The sequence below is a fragment of the Numida meleagris genome, chromosome 2 (assembly GCF_002078875.1).
Source record: "Numida meleagris isolate 19003 breed g44 Domestic line chromosome 2, NumMel1.0, whole genome shotgun sequence".
In the NCBI taxonomy this organism is placed as follows: domain Eukaryota; kingdom Metazoa; phylum Chordata; class Aves; order Galliformes; family Numididae; genus Numida; species Numida meleagris.
The window spans coordinates 95,609,672-95,632,871 of NC_034410.1; the positions used below are offsets into that span (position 1 = coordinate 95,609,672).

Here is a 23,200-nt window from a genome sequence, read left to right on the forward strand (position 1 = left end):
ACCAGCAGTCAGGTACAGGTAATACAGTTAATCTATGAATGTAACAAATTATGGGGTTTTTTTATGTTTAAAAATAAGTCTTGGACACCTGAACATGTGGATAGCTGTACTGAGTTTGGTAATGTCTATCTAACCTCATCCCTTTTCCCTGACAATGTAGTGGATGATTAGAAGAAAAAAAAAAAAAAAACAACAAAGCTGTAGAGGCTCTTCTCTGTAACAATTCTACGGTTTTTGACAGTCAAACTTAGCAGGCTTCTGAGCTAGAAGTTGTTTTGGTTAATAACCAGTCCTGATTTTGTCAGATTCTGATATTCCCATCCACACTTAATTATCTATCTGTGGTTTTGGTGGTCTTAAACACATGGATGATTTTGTGTGGATGTCCTCTAGCCTTTATGCTTTGAGAAATGGCAACCATGCCCTGCATCTCGTGCTTTTTACCATGGGAACTTTAGCCTTCACTTTTTGAGGCAAAATTGAAATGAGTCAATTGCTTCTGTAGAAGCTGCTCCTTGCCTTTGATTATCTGTGTCCACCTCCTTTTGTTCTGTTGCACGATAGAACTCGATGCTGAACTCTGTTATGAATAATATTAGAGAAGCTTGCAACACATACTGCAGCTGCTGAGGATGAAATAATTACGTTAAGCTGTATTTATTTGTCTGTTACACAGTGTAAAGCACAATTTCTCCCTTGACTTCATTGTATCCAGTACAAGTTGAAAGGCTGGATTGCATTGGATGCAGGATAGGGGTAATGCAATGGCTCGTTTAAATACTGATTGTGTCTCGGTTACAGTGGTGTCCCTTACACACGTGCGTGTAACTGCAGGAGGGTGAAAAGCATTATGTTCAGTACGGCTGAAAGCAAAACATGGACCAGTGTGTGTCTCTTTGGGACCTGGCAGTGTCTTGCCTGTCCAGCATGTGGTACTCTGCTTGTACAGACGGGGGCACTGCAAAATACTGTCGTGTATGTTACCAGCCTCGTATTTCGTAGGAAGGGGATGCTGAGAGGGAATGTTTAACTGCCTTTGCTAAAACTGCAGCTGGGTAAAATTGTAGGTGTCCAGATGGGTCTTGAATATCTCCATAGAAGGAAACTCCACAACCTCTCTGGGCAGCCTGTTCCAGTGCTCTGTCACCCTTCCTGTAAAGAAGTTCTGCATGTCAGGACAGAACTTCCTATGTTCCAGTTTTAGGCCATAACTCCTTGTCCTATCGCTACACACCACCAAGAGGAGCCTGGCCTCATCCATTTGTCTCCCACGTCCGTTAAATATTTATAAACATTAATCAGACCCCCTCTCAGTCTTCTTTTCCTGAGGCTGAACAGACCCCGGTTACTCAGCCTTTCCTCATACAGGAGATGCTCCAGCCCTTCAACATCTTTGCGGCTCTCCGCTGGAGGGCCTCCGACTCACGCGCAGCCCCGTCATCTCCCTCACGTGTGGAAGGCAGCTCCGGCTGTGGGCAGCGCACACAAGAGCTGCTCTCAGGCCTTTGTGTGCCTGCGGACTCTCCCGCCTGCTCCCGCGACGGAGACCGACCGAGCTCCCTCCCGTCAGGGAGCTGCATGGCCCTGGGCGTGGGTGCTGCGCGGGAGCCGCGGCCCTCCGTCAGCTTGAACACAGCGCTCTGTTCGCTGACGCTTTCTGTGCAACCTGGAACACCAGTAACAGTGAAGCAGAATCGTGCAATTCCTAAACGTTGGAGGGGGGTTTATCGGCGAAGCTGTGCGGAACCCACGGCCCAAGGACGCAGGCTCATCCGTGCCTGACGCAGCGGGCAGGCCCGGGCCGGCCGGCAGGGGGCGCTGCGGCGCCGAGCGGCGGCCGCTGGCGGCGGGGGCGGGCGAGGACGCCATTGCGTTGCTATGAGCTGTGCCCCCTGCGGCGGCGGCGGCAGCGGCGGGCGCCGCTCCTCCCGCCGGCCGGCCGCTGCCCGCCCGCCTGCCTGGGCCGGGCTGTCCGGCGGCCTGCTGCCACTGGCGGGGCGGGGAGGATGAGCGCGGCGGGACCGCGCGGCAGCACCACAAGCAGCAGCAGCAGCACCGCGAGTGGCAGCAGCAGAAGCAGCCGCAGCGGGGCCTGAGCCGAGCAGCAGAGCGGGCAGCCCGGGCGGCGGAGCGGGGCATGGCGCTGCCGGGGGAGCGCGGCGCGGAGCCCCAGCCCGGCGCCTCCCGCCCCTCCGCCGCCGACGAGGAGGAGGACGGCGGGGCCGGCGGGCAGCCGGAGGCGCTGTCGTTGGAGGAGATCCTCCGGCTCTACAACCAGCCCATCAACGAGGAGCAGGCGTGGGCCGTCTGCTACCAGTGCTGCGCCTGGCTGCGGGCCCGCCGCCGGGAGAGCCCCGCGGGCAGGCTAGGGGCGGCCGCCCACCTCCGCGTGTGGCGGGACGGGGCCGTCACCCTGCAGCAGGCCGAGCCCTGCCGCGCGCCGCCCGCCGCAGGTAAGGGCTCGGGGCCGGTGGTCCTGCCGGGGGCGTCGTGTGCGGCGCTGATGTCCGGGCGGGGGGCGGCGGGCGGCCCGCACCTGCGCTGCGCAGCGGACCCGGCTGCCAGTAGACGCGGTTGCGTATAAAGCTTGGTTTCCGAAAAGAAAGTCAGGCTGGCCAGCACGGAGATGCAGCTTGCCGTCGCTCGGGAAGCGATCCGCCAGCATTCACCAGCGCTGGCTTTCCCGAGATAGAAGTGTAAGGGCTGCGGAGCGCAATTCACAAAATGGGAGCGTGGGTATTACGCTGGGTGTTGCTCGTTAATGGGGCCTTTTGATGAAGTGTCTGGCTGAAGTCTTTGCAGAGATTCACAGTAATCCGGTCTAGAGCCGGCGGTACACGCGAGCATCAGAATGCACAGGATGAATCAGGGGCCCTGATCCCCTTCCATGAGTTAAACGAGCTTAATAGTTGTCTTCCATTTAAACGTGATCTGATGCGCTTTTAAATTTAAAAATTAGGTTATTGTCGTGTTAATAGAATGCCAGCCCAGCCCCCAGAGGTGCTGGGGAGATACCTCCGCAAGCAGGGAAACTGTGTCACAAGAACGCACAGAGCGGAGTACTGCATGCTGCTTTACTTACGGTGCTCTGAGATGCTATCAGACTCCTTCCTCTCTCTGTTCAGCAGTAGGAAATGCCTTGATTTATTATGTTTTTTTTTTCTTTCCCTTTTGTTGCTTTTTCCTTGCTGTTTGACAGCTCATTCCATTTCCTCTTACAGTACGTATTAATGGCCTGTAGGAAGGTATTGGGTGTATCAGGGTGTGAAGTTCAGGCTTCTCCAAGGGAGGAGGCAGGAGGGAGCTTGCTGCCAGCTGTCCACTGCTTGATGATCCCACTCCTGCCTGAATCTTCACGGCAACAGCATTCCTCCTGGGGTCCTTCCCCCATCTCCCCTGTGTCTGTAGCTTTGAGCACACTGGGGCAATGCGTTGCTCAGCCTTTGAGCTTGTGCAAAGGATTCTGTGTGTTTGTAGGAGCAACTGTCAACAGCACAAAACCAGTGTGGTTCCGGTCAAGCAGCTTTTATTCATTGGTTTGTGGATCCTGCGCTGGTTTCCATTGGAAACCATCATTTGCAGGATACAGTGAATGTTGATAATGCACTAAATTGAAGAGCTGATATCCAGCTTGCTTCTTTTTGGTATTTTTTGAGCTGCTCCATTTCTTTTCTTTACCACTCCCCTCAATGTCCTTAGGTTATGATTAGTGAGCATTGTGACCCAATTTCAGCACAAGCCTCTTGAATGGATACTGACTTTAACACTCATGCCTTCTGCTTACTTGCAATGAGAATATAAGGAGCACTACCCTGGTGCTATGGCTGGGGAGCCCAATGCAGGAACGTGGGCCCTGCAGCTGTCTGGACACGTTAATTTTACTCTTGAGATACAAATTAAAGTTATCTTAAAGAGAAGTACTGATTATGTAGAATTCAGTGGTACGTTTCCTAATCCGTTTCTTATGAATTAGTTTTCTGGTTAACGTGTAATGCTTGAAATTCCAACTAAAAATACTCAGAAAATGTATAAAATGTCCTTGAGGTAGGAAACAAAGATGAGTTTCACTGATACGCAGGGCAGAAAAACAACCTTGACACTGAGCCCCTGTCATTAACCAAAACCAGAGAACAATTTTAAAATCTTCTTGGTTTTACCTATGGAGTCTGTTAATACTTGGTTATCTTGTTATTTTTTTAATCAATTAGGTTTTGGCTAACTAGAAGAAAAAATGATTCAGAATGGAAACATCACCCAATTGTTCATTTTCACGCGAGCGTTCATGTTACCTGACGTGAATCCTTGGTGAGAGAGGATCAGGAAGGATTCCTCATCATTGTTTTCCTGCCTTCCTATCTTGGACAAGTGAGGTTTGAGTAGCTGTGTCAGGAGATTAGTGGGAGCAGTAGGGGTTCTGTGGGTTAGTGCTCCGAGCTGTGAAACTGTTTTGTTACTGCATTAAAAATGTATGACTGTAGGTTGGTGCATAGGTTTGGATGATTCACAGAATCCAGTATTGGCTGTTGGTTTCTGTGTCTGTGCACAAGAGAATCCTGTGTGGGCAAATAAAGGAGTCCCCAAAGAATGGCGCCTTTGGGTAGTGAACATTCGGGCTTTGTTCAGGGCTGCGGGGAACGATGTGATCAGTCATGCCTGTCAGCAGAGCTCAGGCTAATTCAAGAGCAAATGCGGCCGTGTCACAGAGTTTGCTTTAGGGACACTGATGAAGCGATGTTTTCACAGTGTGTTGCAAACCATACCGTCTGCCAGATCTGGAGTGAGGAAAAGAGCAAACCTGAATGTGGAAAAAATAAGGAGTTCGCTGTGGTCTTCTTTGTATGAATCATTGTAACTGCCTGACATCTCGATACCACAGAAAAGTGGGTTGCTTAGGAATACCCCAGATGAAATTGGAGATAAAGCATAGAAAGTATTTTACTTAATGCATGTTTTTGTCCTCTGTATTTTACTTGCAATTAATACGAAGTGAACTCAGGGTCGCATCTAGTGAGGTGCCAGCTGCAATCAAAACCAACTTCTGAACAAGTTTAAATGTTTGATGTAAATGTGTGGTTTGACTCCTTTGAATCCTTTCCTTGAGGGGCAGCGCTTGCAAGTGGTGGTGGTTGTTTTTTTAAACTTGAAGCAGTGATGAAGTGATAGATACAGCAGTAGGGAATCTGCACAAGAAGGAACTTGTGCCCTGTACTTAGATGCGGCAGGGTTGCAGGAAATTGATCCTCAGAAACTGTGTGGCCACGCGGATGTTCTTTGAGCCCTGGCCACACATCCCTCTACTGTAGGAGACAATTCTGGGGATGAACAAGCTTGGAGAAACCAAGTTTCAGCTGCTGAGGCCTGCTCACAGACAGCAATCCTTCACAGGGAAGGCCACAGAAGGCCTTCCCTTCTGTGCGCGATGGTGGCAGGCCTTGTCTGCGCTGTGCTCGGGCCCTGGAGGAGGAGGCACAGAGGAAGGCTGCCACTGGCTTTGTCAGCATTAAGTACCATGCAGGTTTTCTCTGGGACAGCTGCCAGGTGTTCAGAGTGAGGGTATGGTGCAGGGGGTATTCCTGCTTTGAACCAGGAAGATCACAGAGAAGCTGACTGTATGGTGGCTTTCATGGGACTCGGAGAGCTCAGGGTGAGACACGCCGGAGAGGAATAGCTTACACAATGTGGGCAGTTTTAGTGATTTTCACGTTCTTCTTTGTGTGCCCAGCTACTGGAAGGCAGGGCGGAAATTATAAGGCTAATAAATGCAAATTGAGCTTGTGTGCATCAAGACATTCTCATCTACCAGTCTCTTGAAGAATGCTGATGAAAAATATGCAGGCTTTTTGGAACAAAATGAATGTCCTGATGTTTTCCTTCTAATTTGGTCAATTCTTTTGAAAGATAATAGATAGGACTAGCTGTGTTTGCTGTTTAAATTTCAAAATAGGTGCTGCTATGAATACTGCTGAAATAAATCCCACTTCTAGAATTAACAGTTACACTCTGAATCCAGAAGGATATTCAGAAACATCTGTACTTAAAGCTAGTAAGGGTCAACAAATCTCACCATCTCTTGGCTGGATTTTTAAGGTATATATCTAGTAATGGTGGAAGTCAGCGTAGGAAGAAAATGGCTCTAGACAGCAGAGAAAGAGCCTTGGTGGGTTAATGCTTCATCTGTGTTGCTTGTTGCACTCGTCTGTAAAAGGGAAAAGGCTTAGGCCTCATTCATGCCAAGCTTTCTACCATTACAGTATTTTCTAGTATGTAAGAGTAACTGGAAGTCTTCCAGTTGTGGCTTATGCTGAAGCACTGGGAGTTTGGGTGGGTTCTCTGTGAATGCAAGCGGATGCCCAGGGACCTTGTTGGACAGAGAATAACAGAAAGACCCCAGTGTAACAAAATAATGTCTGTGGTTTCAAATAACTAAATACATTAATTCACATTCCAGATGCTTGCACAAAACAAGTGGAAGAAAGCTACCAATAGTGATAGGTGACCTCTGTTACTTATCACATTTACATTTTTGCAAATCACGCTAAGAAGGCATAGTGAGTAATTCGGTGTTCTCTGAAATTTGCATTTGTAGCTCTTAAGGAAAACTTTAAGATCTGAAACTTTGAAGAGTCGTGGGCTTCAGATATTCATGACGCAAAAAGTACTGAGTAATGGAGTCCAGTTTCAGTACCTGGCTGGAGGTGACACTTTACCAGGTACTAACTGGGTGAGGGATGATAGGTAGGAGTGGGGTAGCATGTTAAGGACTTCAAAATTGAGGGCAGTAGTTGTGATGGTGTGACAGAGTAGCCTTTAATGGGGTGATTCAGGACCGAGAATGGCCTCAGGCAGAGAGGCTGACCCACAGCAGCGTGCTGAAGGAGCCTGACTGGAGCGTGACTGTCCTTGCCGAGGCTGGAGCAGGTGGGTTGTGGTAAGGCAAGCAATGAGAGGATTAAAGATACGTAGCACCCTGGATCCCTCTTGACAATGGACATATCTTAGAAAAGTGAGGGAGCTTTTTCATCATCTCTATCAGAAGAAAGCTGCAGAAAAACTTTTTGTTTCTGCATTAATTTATTAGATTACAGAATTGGATCCGGTAAAGAGACAGAACAATTAATTATTGTTCCATTCCCGATAAAACCTTAAGCTCGTTTGCGTGACGCACGTAGAGCTGTGAGTGTGCTATTGAATTTTATTGCTGTGCACTTTAAGGGCAACAAAGAGGTGAGTCAGTTTGTACAGTGTAAATACAAGGCTGCAGACATAGCCAAGGTAGAGAAAAATGGAGGACTACTTTTCCATCTATTTGAGAGTTGATTAACAGCTGGTAAAAGTTCATGACTGGTACAACAGTGCTGTGGTATCAGTTTAGGAAAGCTGTGGCCTGCTGGAAACTCCCAGCAGCCTTCAGTGGAGTCAGCATTCTCTTGCAACACACATGCTTGTTGGACTGGCAAGTAAGTGGATAGCTCCAGGAGGAACAAAAATACAATTAGAGTAACAGAACTTAAGGTAAAGAAAATTTTTTGAGACATGTGAACTATGAGTGCACATTCATGCGTTTTTGGGAAAAGACTAATATATGGGCATGCCAGAGAAGAGTGAGTGCATTATCTGTACTTTAATAAGTATTTGCACAAAAGAATGATGGCTACAAATAGAGCTGTGCAGCACTTGGAGATGTGCATTGACCACAATATTTATCTTAGAATAACAAAATTGACTCGATCCTTAGGTAGACTTAGAGGTTTGCTACGGAGGGTGAGCAGCTGACTGTAGAAACAATTGTCCAGTGGCCAGAGCCAGTTTCCTTGTGCAGAGTAGAAGTGGGACAAGACAATAAATAATCATTGTATCATACCTTAGAGGATAGCTTTAGCATAGTGTGGGTTTGTTAATTTGGTATTAAAGAATATTATTTTGAAATTATTTTCACTACAAAACATAACCATGTAAAAGAACTGTCAGTCTTTACTTGTTTTGTACAATGTATAGAGGATTCCAACTCTGCTGTGGCTAGGGGCTGGAACTTGGTAATCCTTGGAGTGCCTTTCATCCCAAGCCATCCGATGATTCTGTGATTACTTACAACTGTGTAAAATGAGGAGTAATTTCAGTGAATCCGGGTTGAAGGGAGAAAGATGGAGGCATGATAAAAGATTGATGTGGTGGAGGAGATTTCTGGCCTCCTTCTGTAACCTCTCTGAATTTTCTTTGTATTTTCTGTGAATTTTCTTTCCTTTGTCATGTCCCAGTGTGAAAAGTGAGGCAGATCATTTCCAAATCATCAACTGGAGGCAGATACATAAATCACAGTGTAGATCCCAAAAGTCATGAGCTGTAAAGGTTCACCTAATTTCTTGTCATTTTTAATTACATAGTTTAGAAGAGAGATCTGTTGATCCTGAGGATCTAAGCGTTTTTCTTAAAAATAACCTCTCTGAGGGGTCTGTTGTTAACTCTCCTACTCCCAATCTTCTTCCTCCTGTTCTCAGTCTTCTTCACCTTCCATCTTGCAGCCTGGTGGTTCGTATAGCCTATGCTTGACCTGTATTTTTCTTTGCTACTTTGACCTTTTGTTTATTTGTTTTTGTTTTTACCCAAGATCTCTCTCTGTCCTTCCATTTTTTTTTCATTTCTGCTTCTCCTGTAACATCCATCCTCTACAAGAAATCTGTCTCACTCTTGCTACATCCATTATTTTCCTCTCCACGTAAATATGAATCCAGTTCTTTACATATTCATCTTTTTATGTTGCCTGGTTGCCTCTGCTTTCTTTGTTCTTTCTCCTTTTATTGGTGCAAGTCTTGACTCTTGAGTTGCAAATCTTGTCAGATTTGGTAGTGAATGCCCCAATTCCTGCAGTCGGATGGTTAAATGAGACTGATGTTTTTCTTCTAAGGAGTTCCTTCTTCTCTTAAGGGCAAGGAAAAGCCTACTATTATTGCAGGTACAGTGCCTCTTGAAGACTTGAAAGTCAGAAAGCAAATACAAATTCAACTTATTGAATGGGCAGTGCCCCTCTATCCTGAAGGCACTCTGAGGTCTACTGTTGTGGAAGCAGTAGGTTTAGTTCACCCAGAAGCACGGAAGTAGGCTGTGAAATCTAAGTAGAATGTTACTCTTCAACGCAAAATCATTTTCAGGCTTGTTGCTGAAGCATACATCAGCTACACAGTTGTTGGAACATCAGTGCTGACAAGCTTGATTCTGAAAGCAAGCCAGCGCTTTCAGATCCATCCAGAGGAGCTGGGGATGTTGAAGGCAGGCCAGGAAGGTGCTCTGAAGCTCTTAAGCTGCTTCTAGTGGAAGCAACAGCCCTGCGGCTGTGGTGTCAAATCACAAACACTGACTCAGTAGTTTAGGATTTCTTTGGACAGTGGAGTGCAAACTGTTTTGTACATCCTGCGTTTATAGCCTATATTGGTCCATTTCAACATGCCAAATTATCTACTTCAGCTTTAAAATGAAGTCTTAAAAGCAGGCTCCTTAGTACTGGCAGCAGTACATGATATGCTTGCTGTTTTTAAATCTGTGGAGATCCTTACCTGTGATTTGCTCATCCTTGGAAAGCATGGCAATTGTACTTGAGTGAAGCACGGGCTATTGATAAATTGTGTATAGTCCTTTTTAAACAGCGTTCTGAGAGATTATGTGAAAGTAATTATTTTTCCCTGTTGAAATGGCGGCCTGAAGTTCCTGCCCTGAGGGATGAGTCAGAGTGCCTTAGTGCTTGATGGAAGCTTGGCCTGAGTCCACTTGCTGGGGGTTGGAAATATGAATAATTTTCAAACAGAAATTCTGAGAAATGAAAAATGTTGCCCAGGGGTTTGTTGTTGTGTTGTTGTTCTTATTATTTCATGACACATGTGGCTCTTTGAAAACAGTTTTCAGACATACAGGAAACCTCCTATTTAAGCCTCTTTGCTTCTTGCAAAAAACGAAGGGTTTTTTCTTTTCACCAACCTATGAGTGAAAGATCATGTGATTTCTCAAACTGTAGCATGTTTGTAAATTGAAGTTAACTTGATGATTCAAGTTATGCTGTTTGCTAGTAATGAATGCATTAGTCACTATTGGAAAGCTGTCATGGAAAAATACAGTTGAGATATGTATATTTTGGCATGAAGAACAGTGAAATTGCTGCACAGCTTAGCAGGTAGCTGAACGGCTGTGAAGTGTGGAGAAGGATGGATCTAGGTAAAGAAGCAACAGCTGACATGACTTTGTAAACCTTCACCTAGTTACCGGATAAACATTGAAGGCTGCTTGCAGACAGAGACTGCAAACAGAGACAGTTTTATGACTTATAGGGACGTATTTTTATTCCTCCCAGTGCAAATTAGGAAACTGTGACCCTTAGGCTATGTTTAGAAGTTCCTGTTTTTTTTTTTTTCAGTAATCTCAGCTGAGGAGAAGAAATTTCTGTTCCTGGCTATTAGGAGTAAATTGGCTTGCGCAGACCACACAAAAGCAAATTCACGTCAGTCTTGACAAATTCAAGTCAGTGTGTATTTCTTGGGCGAGTACTGTTAGTACCTGGGTCTTCGGTAATTTGGGAAATTTTCAGAGGAGTGTGCCCATAAGTCACTGCAAACAGATCAGGGAAATCTGCTCAGTGTATAGCTGGAATCAGAGTTCAGAGGGGTAGGTAAGGGAGGAGTGAGGTAAATCTATAATATTAAAATGATGTACATCAATCAGTAGTTTGCACCTGACTAGAATACCATCTATAGTGCATTTGAGCTGTTGTGAGACTTAAACTACTTGTTCCTCCCCCTTCCCTACCTGGAATATGGAATCCCATGCTAAAAAACAATTCTGTTGTTTTTAAGTGCTGGTAGAAACATGGCTCTTTGGTGGTGTTACCCAGTTCGCAGGTAACGAGAGTAAAAAAATCAGCTTAATATGTTCTCTACATTAGTTACAGTAATAATAAATATTTGCTCTGAAAGCAGTAGTTAATTTTGATAGCATCATGTATGAAATAAGGCAAGTTTCTAAAGTTCAGATGCTTTCATGAAAATTTATCAAAGATTTATCAAAGGCGTTGTGAGATGAGTTTCTTGCTATTCCGTTATAAATGCAATTTTTACATTGTTTGTTCTGGTCTGAGCTGATGGGTTTGTTTTGGAAGGATTTGGTTAAACCTTCTGTTCAAAGGCTCTTTGTAGGACCTCAGCGTGGCTTTGAGGTGTAGCGATGGGTGCTTTGTGTCGGTGCTACTGAGAGGATCTGGTGGTGGTTGACTCCTCTTCCACTAGACTATGGGAGATGCAACTTGAAATAGTTTATCAGTGGTTACAAGTACTGGAGGACTGGTATGCCATTGCATGGTTAGAGGTTTAAAATGGCTATATGTTTTTTTCCTCTTTCTTGACTGCCTTTCTGAGAATTGCTCTTGTATTGTCTTATATTGTGGATTTACATTGTTTTGGTCAGCGTTCATTTGAATTTCACAGAAGTGGCCCCCAGTATTCATAACTCTGCTAGTAGCCATAGGAGTACTAAAAGAAAAGTTCAGTGAATTTCCCCCAATTATAATTTAAAATAATAACACGAATCTTACGATTTTGAATGCCAAAAATGGCTCTTCTATGGATCTTGACCTGAGTGAACCAGAATCACCAGTCCTTTTGAGAAGAGGATGCAAAATACATTTAAAAGCCGCCCTTTTAAGTCACTCTCCTGTGCTTCATTATGAAATCAGACACCAGTGTTAAGTGTTCAGCTTACACTGGCAAGAGTTCAAAACAAAGGCAAACAACTTTCCCTCTGTTGGTTAGGTGTTCCCTATTCATTCAAGATGTGTTTAACCTTTAGTTTCAAAGGCAAGGTGAGTAGTGCAATATGAAAAATTAATCTGTTACTATGCGAGTGACTTCCCTGGCGCTGTCAGTTTTGCATGCCATTCAGATTTTGCTCATTAAGCCAGCATGGTCATTCCTCAGTGCAAATATTGTGCTAACCACTTGGTTCAGCTTCCTTGAGCTCACCAGGCAATCTGATAAAAGCAATCCTCCTAGTTAGGGCTACAGATTGCAGGCTCTCCGTGACCACTCCATTCAGGCCTTCGGTTCTGTGGGCGTGCTCAGCAGCCATCAATCGGAGCAGATGTTCCCGGCCAACACGTGCAGCCCTGAGTTCTGAATGCAGGGGGATGTAGAATCACGTCCCATGCTCCCAGGCTGAGCGCCGCCAGGTCTGGCACTGCGGATTGCAGGTGTAGCAGTGTGAGTGCAGCGCAACCCAAAAAGAGACAAAGGAAGTGAAATTAAATGTCTGCGTGTTTTGAAATTAAAGTTTTGGGTATCTCCTCTTTGAAATGGAGATACTTCTGTGGAATATTTTCTTGAATATTGTTTTCCAACAGAAAATCATCCTGCCAGAATTATTTCACGCTGCTCTGGTAATGAATTATTACTATGAAATGGTAATCTTGCTGCTGAAATGGTATATGATGCAAAACTTTTGTCCTATTTTTTGAAATCCATCAAGCCACTTGCACCTTTATACCAAAGCGTTTTGACTTTGAGAAAATGGAAATTTTCAATCTGAAACAATTGAGAAACTTCATTTTTCCGTATTGTATAAATTCCAAAGTGATGTTTCTGAGATGCAAAAATTGAGAGGGGGGGCTTACAAAAATATTACAGTAATATTTCTACTTTAGTTTTCTTGAAGTTGGTGTTCTTGTTCAACTCTTTGATATCCCGATAGTATCAAATGAGACAGTAGCTTTTTCCTAGTTACGAATTAATCATATTTTTTCTCTTGAAATAATTATTTGCTCCCGCTTAATTGAAGCCAACATGTTTGCATGTTCCCTTCATGGCTGAGCATCATTCATACAATTTAAATAATGAAGCCAAACATTAAAGACGGATCTTAAAAGGGAGAGTTATGATCAAATAGAGTGCAGGATCTTTCTGTTGTTAATCCTGTGATGCGTGTGTAATGCCAGTATTACTGAAATGTGTGATTGAAGTAAGGCAAAGAACCATGTTTTCTGTCCACTGACTTAATCTGAAAGCTTTTTTTTGTTTGTTTTTAATTACAGATAAATCGGAGCGTTTACACTGCACAGAAATGGAGGTAAGAGAAGAATTTGTGTTCTATGGTGGTGCTGATTTAGCTCAGAGCTTTTTCATTATTGCATAGCGTAAATGTGGAATGTTTTCAATGGGAAGTCTTACTGTGAAATGTGCATAGTATTTGTCACCGATTAACAGGTACATAAATGTGTCTCAACATGGGATAATTGGTCTCATGCTCAGAAACAGGAAAGTAAGTCCATGTAGTTTTTGATTAACAAGGCTGGAGATACAATGTAAACTTGTTTGTTACTCATTTCTTTTAAGTATGAATCTTTAGCAGAATACTTTATTTTATATAATTCCTCTTGGATAAATTCTCTTGATACAGTTACTTTAGAAACAACTAGTAGATTGTGGAATAAATACATAGCGTTTACAGAATAGGTTGATGATGTTTGACAACCCAGGAATTTGGATAGAAGCAAAGACAAGTGATCTCCAGATTGTTTGTCCACTTAAAGATGTCCTAATTTCCTGTTTTTTTAAATATTTCTTTTCATTCAGAGTTGGCACTAAGAAATGTTATATGATGTCTTGCTGGACTAGCGACGGAAATACAGAATCAGTTAAAACTGCTTGCATTGTATCTTGACCATTATTTGACGCTGTATCTTTCGTACTTAGCTGTGATGAGGGTTGAAAGAATGTTCAAGCAATCATTCCGTCAGATTCATAGATTTAATCCAAAGCTTGAATGAAAGCTAAGCAGACCTTCTTGCTGAACAGGATGTGAACTCATAGTTGTTTATTGTGATACAGACTAAGTCATATAGTCTACTCCTTAAATAAACTTTTCTAGCAGTAAACACAACTATCTGTGTCCTTTGCAGGGCAGTCTGTTCTCACTGCTTTTGAACTTTCTTTCAAATGTAAAACTGAGTTTTTTACTTCAGCTGTTCCACCAGTACCTCAGGCTTAGCCTGGAGATGGTGCCAGTGCAGGCATCCTAATTGGCGGGCTGTCTGTTTTCTCATCAATAATATATGTGAAGGTGACAAATGGCTGTTGCTATAAGGTTTATACATAAATAAAACTGTGTATGAAAATGGCTGGTTTAAAGGTAAAACGAAAGGCCAGCTAATTCGACTCACATGGCAAATTGCCAAAGCCATCCAGATTCTTGCGAGTGTTTATAACAAAATGGGAAGGTTCTTTCTGGAGTAAGGACTAATTCCTAACAGAAATGAGTACAGAAATTGGAAGTCAACACTTTTTGTTTCTCTTTATATAGTTCAGATTAAGCAAATGCATCCTGTCATGTTCCAGAATGTGTAGAAACTTGGTTCATGAGTGTGGTACCTTACTTAGAAATGCGGATCTACTGTGTCACTTGCTTTGCATACTAAATACTGTTTACAGTTTTGCTTTGTGTTTTTTAACACAAGATAATGAAAGACCCCAACAGTAAAAATGGAGACGATGATAATAAATCCCTGGTAAAATATTTGTAAGGGAACATAAGAAAAATTCATTTTGGGAAAATAAAAATGCTTTTATTTTGAAAGAAAATGCTGAGATTCAGTTGGATGAATTGTTATCTTCCATGGAGAAAGAGCTTTTTAATTTTGGTATTTTTTAAAAATTACTTTTGACAATGGTTAGAAAGAAAAGCTTCAGCGGGTTAGAATTTGCCTTGGGACAAAGGCACCACTTAAAATTCTCTCTAATAATTACTGTGACCATGATCATATTGGCTCTTCTGTTTGTCATTTTGAAGGAGACAGTGAAGGAGTCAGTGGCTTCTTCCTTCTCCCAAATCCCCTAAGGGCTGCATCTTTAGATTTGGTTATGATGATGATGGTGTTCTTCAGAACCAGGAATTCAGCAGAGAGCGCCTATTGCGCTTTTTTATTCCCATAGAAAAGAGCGTGGCCTAATTGAACATATTAGAGTTTGTGGAAAACTTCTTAAAAATGTAGCTAATAACAGTCATAACTTTTTTTTTTTTTTGCAGAGCATGTAAACTAACCTGAATTGATACTCCTTTTATTTCAAGCTATGTGTGAAATTCAGGGTCCAGTTGCCATAGCCGTAGTGGGAAGTAAGGAATCAAGAGACCTCATTTAATGTGCGTCTGCCTGTGACTCTGTATGAGATGATAGCTTTGTTGTCTCAAACAAGGTGGTGAAGATTATATAAAATATGCCAGCCTCATTTGTAAACACGCAGCGCTCATATAGAAAGCATTCTGTGAATGTGAGTGACTCATATGTAGGAGGGGTTAATTGCCAGGTACTGGGGAAGACCCACCTAACAGCATATGCTTGTTGTGTGTGAATAATGGAGTTAAGTGGTGTGTATGCTGGTATAAAGATGCACACAAACTCACTCATTTGTTTAAAAGTCGGGAATTAATGAAATAGTCTGTCCCAAACAATGGTGAATAAATTTCTTGTTCAGCATCATCCAGCTCACGTCAAATCACAGAGTGAATCAGTTGTCACACTGTTTCAAGGAGCCTTTTGTGTGCTATGTCTGCAAGCTATTGGTTATATTATTTCACGTAATTATTACAAATCTTAATGTGCTTTGAAAATTATGGTATTTGTGGAGTTTTTTTCTTTGGGAACTTGAAATATTGTCTGTTTCAGACAATAATTTAGGGGATTAAATAGGTTATAGAGATGCTGTGTTTATTTAATTACATATAAGAATATTCTTGTTATTCATTGTATTGAATCAAACAGAAAATCAGCCACCTCTCTCATGCTAATGGAGATGAGACCTTGTATTTAATAGCACAGGATTTGAAAAGCTGTGTAATAATTTTGTTTTAAAAACAATGCCATGCCTACATTCAAGTGTGTTATATGCTCAAAATTCAAGCAGTATTAAGTGAGTTTATTTACCGTATACTAGTGTCTAGGATTTATTTATTTATTTTAATCCCTGGGTGTACAGTAAAGTTGCATTCTGATTGAAAGGCAATTGCAGCGGTGAAGAATCACGGACACGTGCAGTGATGATGGTTATTTCTACTCACTGAGTTCTGACCTTATGGTGATGATGGAATGTCACTGCGAGGACAGGCAGAAATGTTTTTATGAGAGTAATTTCCCTTTGTAAAAATATGTCTGACTCTTGTCAACAAAACTCTCTGTGAATGGTTGGGTACAAGTCTAGTAATTCCATGAAAGCTCTTGGTTCATTGTGCTGTTAAGAGGAGAATTAACAAACAGGGATTCAGGATGGCCTCATGGAAATCAAAGCAGAGTGGTGCATCTTTTCTGGAGAGCATTAAGCTCTGCTGAAGCTTTAGATGCCAGTGGTCGTGAGTGAAGTGCTCATCACTTGTTAATGACATTACCTCAGGAGATGCTGCTCGTCCAGCCTGTAAGGGACCTGGTGCTTTAGATACCTGAGAGTCCATTATGATGTTCCTTGATGTGGCAGCTCTGTGGCAGGCACTCAGCTGTACCCACGATTTGCCTGAATTGCTTCATAGTCACAACAAAACAAGAGACACTTGATTATATAGAAAACACACACACAAAGGTAGAATTGAGATTTTGGCCTTCTGTGTTTTGTAATGAGCTGCTTTTTCAAGAGGAGCTCAGTCTTTTGTGACTCATATAAACAGCAGGAGAGAGTTGATCTTGGAGGAAAGTGGATTTCTGTTGTTTACTTGCTTTAAGCTTGGCACATCGCCCTTTTCATTCAACGATTTCATTAAGAATACGCAGTGAATTATTGGGCTGGAGAACTAATAATGTATTTGACTAAGCTGATTTAGTGATAGTCCAATCCTGCCATCTGTCCAGGGTCTTACAAGAGAAATCGACTGCTCCTTGTAAAGGCTTTTTGATTTTGCAGCATGGTGTGATATGCCTTCAATAATCTGCACACCCCAAAGTCCCACGGGATTTGTGATGAAATCCTTATTCCAGTGATGCTTCTGGGAAACCTCTCTATCAGCTGGGTGAGAGCAGGGAGGCAAAAATTCAGCCCTAGTCTGCTGACGGAAGTTCAAGTAATGGCTGGTGGAAAAACAGATCTCACAGTAAAGATGATCCCTCCAAGGAAAGTTTTGCCATTGAAGAGCAGAAACAGCGGAACATGGAGCAGTAAGTTAGGTGTTACGGTGTTTCTGATAGATCTTAAAACACAAAAATGTTCCTTCTGTGGTTAATATGTGAAGCCATTCACATTACCCAGTTGTATCACAAAATGAAATATGGGAATAGAAGTTCACAGATTTAGTTTGTTACTCTGAAAGGGATCTCAGTGTGGGGAGAATAAGGTCACTTGTACCGGTCCTCAGTTTCTGCGAAACCCATTCTCTATCAGTTGTATTGTTTGGGTCTATCATTTGATGTCTATCGTATTAATGATATGCTGTCATATCTATAGTAGCTGCCATGTATATTGATTGACGTGATAGCTATCATGTTAATCAACATTAAAGGTGCCGTTCTTCTAGTAGACAAGTGCCAGTGGACATGTTTGCCTCCTTGTTCAGACCAAAAGAATAATATGATTACTTGGTCAAGTGGCAGGGAAGGCTTAAGCTTTAGGTGTTGGTTGTGTGCCTGCAGTTGAGCAGTCCCTTGTGTTGTCCTTTGTTTTGTGTTTAATAAAAGATAAGTTTAGTGTATCGATATGAAATTAAAAATACAAATTTTCATTTCAGAAATTTCATTTTTGTTTGTTACTGCAAAAAAATTTTAAGCAACAAAAATTCTGACTACGTTCCTTGTCTACTAAATCCTTCAAAGGCTTCTGAGATAATATGGTGCTGGTTTCTAAGAGTCTGCCAGTTATGAGTTTTCTGATAGAGAAGCTGTGTTTTCAGAAGGCATCAATTCTGATATATATTAGATTTACAAAGCAAGTGAGTTTTACTGGTTATGGATATGGCAGTACTGCAATTTTTAAGGCAATTAATATACTAGATGTTCTGCTATTGATTACTGTAAAAAAAGGTAGGATTATAGAAAATAAAAAATGATAGGTCTTAACCAACAGATTTCAAAGCACTGGGGCAAGATCCATACAAAATATGTAATAATGAAAAAGTAATCCTAACAAAGGATGAAATTTCTGAGCTTGAATAGAAGCCAAATAATAGTTCTCAGTATAATTTAATGGAGATGGCTCTTACTCTTTTTTTCCTTTGTGGATTTGGCTTAAGGCAATTCTGAAACTAAAGAAAATACATCTCTGCAGTGTTCAGTAGGTTCAGCAATAAGCTTGACCTAGTGGGATGGTGTGGACAACAAAACCAACAAAATAAAACTCTTCTGTTTTTAAACACCTCAGTTACACATTCAGTACTCAAGCATCTGCAATGTGCAGAAGATTTACAGATTGTGAGGGGAAAAAAAGTACATAAAATGTAGATGAAATGACACAGACAAAAAGCATCCAAAGAAGCTGATTTGGAGTATTGTGCTCTAATAACTGTGCCTTTATGACCTCATAACCAGTTGTAAAATACTTTTTTATCACTCACCTTGTATATTACTTATCAAGTTCCTAAAATGTAAAAAAGAAATGAGATAATTTGAAAAGAAAAAAACTCTTTTCATGTTTTTTCTCGTCAATGGAGAGAAATATTAAGGACCTAATGTTGAATCAGAGCTTGCTTTTACTAAGTGCTGTTTTTTGCCTCTGTGGCAGTTTTGAGATATTTATTGTAGCAGGTAGACTGCGGATTTTCGTTCACATCTTCATCTCTTTCTTAATTCTTAGAAGGAGTAAAAAAGGAGAAATGATGTCAGATAGCTTGCTATTTTGGTTCCTTTTCCTAAGTCTTGTATCTTTGTGTTTCCTTTTCCTCTCTCCTTTTGCTTTGATGGTATATGTGATAGGAAGTAGACATACAGTGTAATGTAAGTAGAACAGACGAGTTCAGTTGGAAGGGCCCTTCAAAGATCGAGTCCAACTGCCTGAGTACTTAAGTGCTAACCAAACATTAAAGTATGTTATTGTGGACACTGTCCAAATACCTCTTGAACACTGACAGGAGTGGGGCATCAACCACCTCACTAGAAAGTCTGTTCTCAAGTTTAACCATCCCCATGGTAAAGAAATTTTTCCTGAAGAAATGTTGCTCACGGAAGATTTCCATTTGTTTACAGCCATTCTTTCCCTAGGTGTGTGTGTGTGAACCCTTACCGCTTCTATTTGCATAGCACTTGCACGTGCACTGATGAAGGAATAGGTTCAATGGGAAGTTTTACTTTTGGGAAACCAAGGGAAACATAGTTCCTTTTTTGTCAATTTTGAATTTGGTTGGTGGTCAAAGAAAGCAGGGATTCAAGGGAGCTAAAGATTTCATTTCATTTCAGTTGTTACCACTTGTCAGCTTCCCAACTTAAAACAACATCTGGATTTAAATTGTAAATTTAGCCATTAAGAAAATGACCCAAGGATTGCAAGATTAAACTCAGTAAGTTTATTTTTGAATACTGGAGAGATTTAAAGCGAGAGAAATACTTATTTATGGATGAAATGGATCCAGAGTGTTCCTGTCTTCTTCAATGACACCTACACTTTTCAGTACCAGTCATTCTAACGGTACTCCTTTGAAGCTACTTATAAATACTGATCCAGTTTATCTAAACTGTATCTAGTTTAGTTTACATCTATTGTTCTATGAAGCGGATGATGTTTTAATGTAGAAATTCTTGTTCTTTTAATGTGTAGAACTCCCATCAATTTACATCTGGGGAAAAGACATTGGGAAAGACTTTTAAATGCAGCTTTAGCTAATAGTGCAAATGAACGTGTGAAATTTCTATGAACAAGTAGACAATGTGTTTAGCCTTTAATTTCTCTTGCCTTCTGATGCTGCCTTGACTATCTGCTGGGAGAAAGAAGAGCTGTTGTCCTCTGGTTGTGAACATGCAGAATTTTCAGTTACTGCAAGAGAAGGGAGGAGAAATATGGTGTCATCTGATGGGATTTCCAAGGGTTATTTGAGGAAAGTACTGTGAATAAAACCTAATTCGGTCTTCAGTCAGATGTGCTCAAACAGAGCCGATGAGAAATTCCCTGCAACACCATCCTTGGGCATTCATGAATCACAAGACACATACAATGAGATAATCAGAAATTTGTTAGTACATACACAAATGCTTTTTCTTTCAATTCTGTGACTAAATGCTCTTCTTCACATGAACGCTAATGTGTAAAGCATTATCTAAATCACTTGACCTGAGAAACAGAGACATTTAACGACACAAGGTTTGCAGCACTGTGTACTTTGGCAAAAAGTGTACTGAAGCTGGGGGCTCACTGAGACAAGAAAGAGTTCTTGTTACTTTGCGCTCTCTTTCATTGGACGTCACACACTGCAACTCATGTGAGCTTATGTTCTGCTGTGAACTTTTTAGTAACTGGCAGGTTTCTGTGCTCCCCATGACTTAATAGTGTTAACATTTCCATGTTAATGTCAATCATTAAATAGAAAGCAAGTTCCAAGATCTCTCCTTAGCGACGTGAATGAAAGACTCAAAAAATGTTCAGTGCTGAACTCTTAGATTGTCATTGAGTGTTGCTGTGTGCTGCGGCATGTGCAGTGAAGTGCTTTGATTTATTAAAAGGAAGTAAAAATGGTAAATAAAACATACAGATTAAAAAAAAAAAAAAGAGTGACTAAATTCTAAATGGGTGTTTCCACTATGTCCCTTTCTTCTATTAACCAGTAGTTAATAAAACTATGTAGTAAATTACAAGGCACCTTGTACCACTTTTAGTCCTTCACCTTCAGCAAGAAATTGAGGTTAAATAATTAACAAGGATAGGGCAAGCTGCTCACCCTTCATAGATTAGCTCTTGCTTCAGTTAAGGAGGTAGGAACACTCTGTTAACCTGACCATTTTTCTCCCCCTTGCATTCTTCCCTAAGCCTGAAACACCTGTGTACAATTTTCCTGCTTCTCACTCTTTCTATACCTTTACTTCCAAGCTGTTTTCTATTCTCCCGTTTTCTCTCAAAATCTTTTATAGTTCATTCATTCATTAACTTCCTTTGTTTTTGTTTCTCTCTGACTGAAAAGTTAGTCATCTGTTTCTGTGGGCGTGTGTTACTGCCTCTGCCTAATATTTGATGACTGTCAAAATTGCCATCTCTGCTTCCGAATGTGTTTTTTTCACAGCCCGCTGCACCTCTGCTTCCTTGCTCTGCTGGGCATAGTGGTTGTTGTACTGCTATAAATTCATTATTTCTCTGTTATGCATTTCTCATTGTGTTCCTATCTTTCTCTGTTATCTGGACTTGCAATATTAGCCTTATCTTTGACTCACACTCTTTCCTCTTCTCCAGATGCTTGCCAAATCCTTAATTGCCGTCTGTTAAAAGCACCCCTCTCTTCTCTGGTGCCAACCCATTAATTCAGCCTTTGCTTTTTTGTTGTTTTTGTCTTGGCTGATGCGAACTGCCAGCCTCCTACTCTTTTGTTGGCAATGCAGAAAAATAGTTCTTCAAAGCTGTTTTTACAAGACGACTCCTCTAGCTGCATCGTGGCTTTTTGATTAGTGAATGCTGCTCTCCTGTTCAGCTCTGCCCTGCACATCCAGATTATCTCCTTCACGCTGTTGTAGGTCTGGAGCAGGCACTTAACGCACAGTAAACAAGTTGCCTTGAGAAGCTCTGTCTGGTCTGCTCCTTTCGGAAGCTGTGCCTTTCCTTGTGCTGTGGGCTGCTTACTTTGGAGCCAACACGCTGCCAATTTTAGGGAGAACATAGATGAGAAAGATGTGTGTGTATTCTCAACTATGTATCTCTAGCCCCAAATCACCATTTGGTTTTCGTGAAGCAGTGTTTGCTTTTGAATGTACTTTGTGACATGTCCAATTACATTTTTCTTCTCTGAGTGCTCCTTGTGCTTGAATACTGCATTGGGTGTTTTGCTTGTATTACAGCAGTGCAAGCTTCATGCAATCCCTACATCTTCCAACAGTGTTTTGTGTAGTTGGGCACGGAGAAAACAAATACAGCTGAAACTGCATGAAAACAGTGAAGTAATTTGTGGTCTCTGCCTGCTGGCTGCTTTCTTACCTTGTAATTTTCCAGAAGGGCTGCTCCTGTTTATAAGTCTTCGTATGGTTTGCTACTGGAGTTTGCTTTCAAGCTACGAGTAAAGCATGCAGAAAATAATTCTTTTTCATTTTCTGCTTTCTTTTTTGTTTATCTGGTTTGTACTGACAGCAGTAATATTCTTAAATGCATCCTGACCAGCAACATTTATTATAACACTTAACATCCTGCGTTACTTTTCCGTACTGCTTCTAGTTTTTGATCTTCAGCTTAACTACTTGAGGACTTCTGCTGTGGCTTTGTTGAGTAGACAGACTCCTTATTTTAATATATTTTTCTTCAAAATTTGGCCTTTATAGTTTTGTCCATTTTCAGAAATCGTTTAATGCAGATCTAGTAGACAGAGCTAATGTTGAACCTGGCATACTTAAGGCAGTCTGGTACTTCGTTGTGAATTCTAGAGGACATTTGACTAGAATCACTGTGTGAGGAGTCGGTGTGTATGCCTACAACATTTGAAGTATTGGCACTAAGAAAATTTATTGAAATACTATTAGTTTTTAATGTTTTGGAGCCATTACTGATTGTTAAATAAAAAGCTAATCTGAAAAATGTAGGTAAGAACTGTTAAATGAGAGAAAGGGAGAAAAGCATGCAGTCGTCACAGAGAGTTTTGCCACTTATTTGGAGGAGCTAGAGCAAAATTATTTTTCTATTGAAAGTACTTTGTTCTATTACATAAGGACAATGTTTATTTTAAAAATAAATCCCAGTTTTTAATCCCTGGACTCCCACTTTCTGAGTGTTGTTTGTTTGCAAATCTCAGGTCCTCCAGTTGATGCCTGTCTGTTGTGCTAGTTCTATATGCAAATGAGGTAGCATACTTAATAGCTTAAAAGCCAGCAGTAAATGAGGTGTGTGCTGAACCTGAGGTTCTGTGAGTAGTCCTGGTGACTTAATTGTGTGGTAGCCAAGGTGAATGACTGATGCGAGAAAACAAATGCTGTTCTCATTTTAGAGAAAGGAAAGTCAAGCTGAAGACATCAGGGAAGCTGCCCAGTGTGACATTGAGGCACTATGGCAGAGCTAGTGTTGATTCCAGGTTCTTTAAGCCCCAATCA

At 41.7% G+C, this 23,200-nt stretch overlaps 1 protein-coding gene across 3 annotated transcripts in view; it reads left to right on the forward strand.

Annotated features, from left to right (window-relative positions):
* The window catches only part of SPIRE1 (spire type actin nucleation factor 1), a 125,564-nt gene continuing 104,279 nt past the window's right edge, over nt 1,916-23,200 (forward strand). The window contains exons 1-2 of one of the 3 annotated variants that reach the window (XM_021385583.1): nt 1,916-2,453; nt 13,061-13,095. In XM_021385583.1, the coding sequence (XP_021241258.1) occupies nt 2,138-2,453; nt 13,061-13,095 (351 nt within the window). In that variant the 5' untranslated portion in view covers nt 1,916-2,137. Of the gene's footprint in view, nt 2,454-2,678; nt 2,697-13,060; nt 13,096-23,200 lie in introns of those variants that run through there. The other 2 variants (XM_021385582.1, XM_021385584.1) reach the window with 2 other exon arrangements.